Below are 5,666 nucleotides of genomic sequence, written 5' to 3'. Positions count from 1 at the left end.
TTATTTCATGGACCCTAAGACGGTGCTGCCATCTAACATCAATATCAATGCTCGATTTTATATCACATATGATCACATATACATGTTCATACACATGCACACGCATGCACATATATTTATATATTAGTGGCGCCATCTAAAATGAAACGTCCAAGCTTGTCGAGAAATAGTTCAAATTTCTTACCGCTAGATGTTGCCAGGTCTGGGTAAAAAAATTAGAAATTGGAAAACTTTATTTCAAATAAATTCTAATTAACTTTAAGGTCATATTATTTATGTCTGAGATCAGAAAATTAAAATTTGTTTTAAACTATTAACATTTAACTATTAACATATGATTTGTTTGATATTTTTTTATATTTTAATTTTAGCCCTACTTTTTTCTGTAATATGATACATATAACAATCGATAATTAAATACAATATTATTTATGGTATTTATATTATAAACTTACAAGAACTTTATCTTGAAAAAATTTTAAGACGCATGCTCAACAAAACCTCCGCATGTTTAGATGATCAATTTACAAATGGTTGTTTCGCGTGTTACTTGACAGACATTATTTTATCTTCTACTACATATTTTGTGGCCCTATACTACTAAATAAAATTATTTCACAGTACGTATACACATCATTATTAACTGTAATAAAGTTACTTACCGAAATATTAAAATACTATATACAATTTTATATACGATTTCGGTAGAATGTTTCCAAATTCCTAATTGAAATACTAGTGTTTTTACAATATTATTTTCCGTTTTAATAGTACTACATACAATTCATAGGCATTTGTACATGATTCTTCATTTCGTTTGTTATTATTTAAACGGTACGAGTGTAAACGTCGTAAACATTAATTTTGAGGTTATATTACTGTAACGTAAATTTACACATAAACGTATCGTAGTAATCATGTTAATGCATAGTTGATCTTCTACCATTTAATTGTACATGTGAGTTTAATGCTTAGACAGATGCCAAGCGTTAAAGATGAATCAGAAGCAGAAGGAGAAGAAATGTCGCACGACAGTAACGAAAGTAATCAAAGCTCTGCCTCGTGTGATAGCAGTGCAGAACATAGCGATAGCGATGATTCTTCGGAAATGGATGAAGATGAATGTGAAAGGCGACGCAATGAATGTATGGAAAACTTAGTTGATTTAGAAAGACAATTTACTCTTCTTAAAGAGCAGTAAGTCATTGGTTTTGTTACAAAGATTTTATTGAAAGTGAGTAGCTATCGAAAAGGAACATACTTTGATATAATAAATGTTTCAGGCTGTACCGTGAAAGAATTACTCAGGTAGATACAAAATTAGGAGAAGTTCGGGTTGGAAAATCTGAAGAATATTTAGTGCCATTGGAACGTTTAAAAGAAAATATGAAAACAAAAACAGAAGTAGCTGGAATACTAAAACAGTATAGATTACAAAATATACAAAACAAATTTCTAGCAGAAGAACAGGCAGCATTACAAAATTTTGAAAGTGAAAAGGAGTTAATCTGGGATTGTATTCATAATGATTTACAAGAAAAGATCCGCAGATTAGAAGAAGACAGAAACAATGTTGATATTCATGCAGATCTGTGGCTAAATTCAACTGGTAGAAGACGTAGAAATCACACTGAAAGGAGAAGAGCTGTTACCGTTGCTGGCCCTTACATCGTTTACATGCTAAATGATGCAGATATCCTCGAGGATTGGGCATTGATAAAGAAAAGCCTAAGCAGCCGGAAAACTGAAATAATTTAATATTAAGCATAAATATCAAAAATTGTCTAATGCAATAGTCTTAATGACGTGAATGTATTGCTCTTATATAAAAATCAAATGTCTAACCAATCTAAGAGCAACCATTGCACTCATTTTGCAATAATGGCAACTTCTTTACATTTATAATGCTTGTATAGGGTGCCTTTCTATATAAAACTTTGATCTCTACAGAACCATTTTGATCTACATTCAAATATGTGTGACCCGTGGGATAATTCCACGATACAATACTTATGCCTTTCAGAAACAATTTATGAACTGATAAATATTAATCACTTGTGAATATAGTTTTAAATTTAGGAATGCAATAGTTATACTTTAATATTAAAGTAACGTAATGTTAATTGTAAAAACTAATTTAAGTAATCGTTGCATACAACATTAACTACATACAGTTTATTTATAAATGATTTTGTAAAATAAGTTTCTCGATAATATCAAAATTACATGTATACTTTCTGAATTTAAAGATCGCAAAAATCTTCAGTACAAAATTTGTTTACGAAATTGCATTTTGAAGACCAATTCTTTTCATTTTCGACGATGTTATATCATTGTTCGTGTACAAATTGTATCATAATAATTAAATATATTACATATTTTTGAATAAACTTTCGACAAAAATAACGTTGTTATTTATAAAAAAAATAATTTGGGTTACGTAAACGTTGATAAAAGTTTATTGATTGTTTTTAAAGAATAATACAATTAAACTCGTATATTAACCTCAAAAATTAATGTATACTTCCTCAATGCTTCCTTGTTTTCAATAGAAATTTGTATTCCAAGTAAATCTGTTTATTTGCTGAGTTTAACAATCTAATACTGAATGAACAACATTGCAAATTATTTACAATTATTCTTTATTTTCGCTACTGCTTTATAAATTCCCGCTCTCGTAAAGGCACGAGTAGTGCAACATCGAGATAGTTAATTGTAAGGGAATTTACAATCTGCCAATGACACAGTAAATATGAAAGGTAATGAATGCGCCTTAAATTATTTAATCGTTAGAACATTTGAGCTTATATTCGATTAATAATTTAAAATACTCCTTTGAAATCTTATAAAAATGTTAACAGTTATGATTGAATAATCTTGAAGAGGAAACTAATTTTGGCACTTATGCGATCACACTCGCTGAGAGTTTAGAATCGATAGGAGAGATACGCATTTCGAGGTCAATTGTAGGACAGAAGACAGAACACCATTCTGCTTCGACACTCCAAGTGGACTGTCACGCTTTACGTTAGGTGAGCAAATTTCATTCAAGTTTCGTTCAAGATTTAAAGAATTCTATCCTCAAAAATCAGTTTGTGCTGACGAAGATATCAAGATTCTGTTCAGAAGTTTTTCAGTGTGATTTTCCTCAGAATTACACAAAAAGAATGATCCGAATACCCACCGCGTGCGCTACGTGTCTAAATTTCGCATCAAGGTCATTACACTTGATATTTTGAGCAGATCGCAATCAATTTTAAGAATTCAAGGTCTTGTAAATAAGGGAACAATTTATTTTATTGTATATTCATAGATTTCTTCCGGTGACCTTGACAAGGTCAAGTACTACATTGTTCAAAATCCACAGTCGAATACCGGTATTTTAATTTTCCGACAATTATTTAAATTGTCCAAAGTGGAGAGTAACTTAATATGAATGTTTGAGGTTGAAATGAAAAGGGTAGAATTCATGATTAGGACTCTTGATTAATTATAACTGTACATTTTGGAAGTTTTAATACACTTGTAGTTTAAATTAAAAAGTATTTGTGTTTTAGATTATTTGTCTCCAAGTATAGTACCGCTAGTTACTGTGAAACAATGCCGATCCAAAGCATTAAGGCACGACAGATCTATGATTCTCGTGGCAACCCGACTGTAGAGGTAAGATTATATGAAATATACTTTCATAAATTGCATCATATAATTGTCACTTACATACATTTTCTATAGGTCGATCTTGTAACAGAAAATGGCCTGTTCAGAGCTGCAGTACCATCCGGTGCTTCAACTGGTGTTCACGAAGCTTTAGAGCTCCGGGACAATGATAAATCAAAGTACCATGGAAAATCTGTGTTCAAAGCTGTAGAAAACATTAATTCTATTATTACACCTGAATTGTTGAAGGTATTTATTCACAAGTATCTATCACTTTTTTCATAAAGTGAGAACCGCCTTTAAATGTAATATGTTATGTAACAGTCAAACCTGGAAGTTACTCAGCAAACAGACATCGATAATTTCTTGTTGAAACTCGATGGTACACCAAACAAGTCAAAGCTTGGTGCAAATGCACTTTTGGGTGTTTCATTAGCAGTTTGTAAAGCAGGAGCTTCTAAGAAGGGAATGCCATTATATAAGTAAGTAAATAGACTTCCTAATTTAAATGTATAATATTTTGGTCCAATATGTATAACATTAATTTTGTAAATGATTATCGCAGATATATCGCGGAATTAGCAGGAAATCCGAACATTATTCTACCAGTTCCAGCTTTTAACGTTATTAATGGTGGTTCGCATGCTGGAAACAAATTAGCAATGCAGGAGTTCATGATCCTGCCTACAGGAGCTAGCAATTTTACAGAAGCAATGAAAATGGGTAGCGAGGTCTACCATCATCTCAAGGCTGGTATCAAGAAGAAGTTTGGTCTTGATGCTACCGCAGTTGGTGATGAAGGTGGTTTTGCTCCTAATATTTTGGAAAACAAAGAAGCCTTAGTATTAATCATGGATGCTATCAAAGTAAGTGTTACTATTTATGTTTTGAAAAAATATGTGTAATATCGTATTATATCATTATAAAATTTAGGTTGCTGGATATGAAGGAAAAATTAAGATTGGTATGGACGTTGCCGCGTCCGAATTCCACAAGAATGGAAAATACGATTTAGATTTTAAGAATGAGAAATCTGATCCTAGCACATACTTGGAACCAGAAGCTCTGAAAAACTTGTACCTGGACTTCGTTAAAGAATTCCCGATTGTTTCAATTGAAGATCCATTTGACCAAGATGACTGGGCATCATGGTCTTCCATGACAAGTTCCACTCCCATTCAAATTGTGGGTGATGATCTCACTGTCACAAACCCTGAAAGGTAAAATTCGACTAATACACCACGAAACTTTTATTTCACTACAAGCATAAACTATCATGATCTTGTTTGCATTACAGGATCAAAACAGCTATTGAAAAGAAGGCTTGTAACTGCCTATTGCTGAAGGTCAACCAAATAGGTACCGTTACAGAATCAATTAACGCTCACAAACTAGCCAAGAGCGCTGGGTGGGGTACCATGGTTTCCCATCGCTCTGGTGAGACAGAAGACACGTTCATAGCTGATTTAGTCGTTGGACTTGCGACTGGTCAAATTAAAACTGGCGCGCCTTGTCGTTCAGAACGGTTGGCCAAGTACAACCAGATTCTTCGTATCGAAGAGGAATTAGGCGCGGCTGCCAAATTCGCAGGCGAAAAATTCCGTAACCCCCAAGCTTAAAACATTTTACCTTTTTATTTTATTAACGTGATGCTCTAGTTAACATGTATTCTGCAACACAAAGGTAACCTATACTTCCATGACTGCTGACATCGTGTCGATGGAATAGAGTTGAATGATGTTGGAAATGATGTTGTAATCGTAGAGTAATAAGTTTTGGAAATTCTTATATTATAAGAATAGATTCAAATACAAAATGTAAGAATAGTGTCACAACTAAAAATATCATCGAAGTTTCAATGTACACCAGTTTATTCTGTTTCGAATAATAATTAAATGGATTTATCTATTATTATAGAATATTACTACAGTTAGCATAATATAGGCAGTTCACCGGTGCATTTAAGAAAATGTCGATAATCAAGGTATATGAATGTATGTAGTATTTAT

General features: G+C 32.4%; 2 protein-coding genes across 4 annotated transcripts; both read left to right on the top strand.

Moving 5' to 3' along the window:
- Nucleotides 1-477: 477 nt before the first annotated feature.
- Nucleotides 478-2,425, top strand: LOC128878594 (breast cancer metastasis-suppressor 1-like protein). 3 transcript variants are annotated; one of them, XM_054126899.1, is made up of 3 exons: nt 478-620; nt 976-1,197; nt 1,284-2,423. In XM_054126899.1, exons 2-3 carry the CDS (start codon nt 980-982, stop codon nt 1,756-1,758), a joined length of 693 nt encoding a protein of 230 aa, XP_053982874.1. In that variant the 5' UTR covers nt 478-620; nt 976-979; the 3' UTR covers nt 1,759-2,423. The 3 variants fall into 3 exon arrangements, with proteins under 3 accessions (XP_053982874.1, XP_053982875.1, XP_053982873.1); XM_054126900.1 differs by having other exon boundaries at nt 510-620; nt 980-1,197; nt 1,284-2,424; XM_054126898.1 differs by having other exon boundaries at nt 526-620; nt 964-1,197; nt 1,284-2,425.
- Nucleotides 2,426-2,875: 450 nt separating this feature from the next.
- On the top strand, nt 2,876-5,644 carry LOC128878591 (enolase). Its single transcript, XM_054126894.1, has 7 exons — nt 2,876-3,032; nt 3,558-3,663; nt 3,733-3,906; nt 3,982-4,139; nt 4,223-4,523; nt 4,591-4,877; nt 4,955-5,644. The coding sequence occupies exons 2-7, from the start codon at nt 3,601-3,603 to the stop codon at nt 5,274-5,276; spliced, it is 1,305 nt and encodes a 434-aa protein (XP_053982869.1). The 5' UTR covers nt 2,876-3,032; nt 3,558-3,600; the 3' UTR covers nt 5,277-5,644.
- The last annotated feature ends 22 nt before the right edge of the window (nt 5,645-5,666 follow it).

This window comes from Hylaeus volcanicus, chromosome 6, assembly GCF_026283585.1.
Source record: "Hylaeus volcanicus isolate JK05 chromosome 6, UHH_iyHylVolc1.0_haploid, whole genome shotgun sequence".
Classification (NCBI taxonomy): Eukaryota; Metazoa; Arthropoda; class Insecta; order Hymenoptera; family Colletidae; genus Hylaeus; species Hylaeus volcanicus.
Note: the sequence above shows the minus strand (reverse complement) of the source record. Positions and strands in the feature narration are given on the sequence as shown.

Bases quoted from the DNA above. Each gene is read 5' to 3' on its own strand.
- LOC128878594 (XM_054126898.1), top strand. From the start codon at position 968: ATGCTTAGACAGATGCCAAGCGTTAAAGATGAATCAGAAGCAGAAGGA. The intron at 1,198-1,283 runs GTAAGTCATTGG...TAAATGTTTCAG, and splicing joins TTTACTCTTCTTAAAGAGCA to GCTGTACCGTGAAAGAATTA.
- LOC128878591 (XM_054126894.1), top strand. From the start codon at position 3,601: ATGCCGATCCAAAGCATTAAGGCACGACAGATCTATGATTCTCGTGGC. The intron at 3,907-3,981 runs GTATTTATTCAC...GTTATGTAACAG, and splicing joins TTACACCTGAATTGTTGAAG to TCAAACCTGGAAGTTACTCA. The intron at 4,524-4,590 runs GTAAGTGTTACT...TATAAAATTTAG, and splicing joins TAATCATGGATGCTATCAAA to GTTGCTGGATATGAAGGAAA.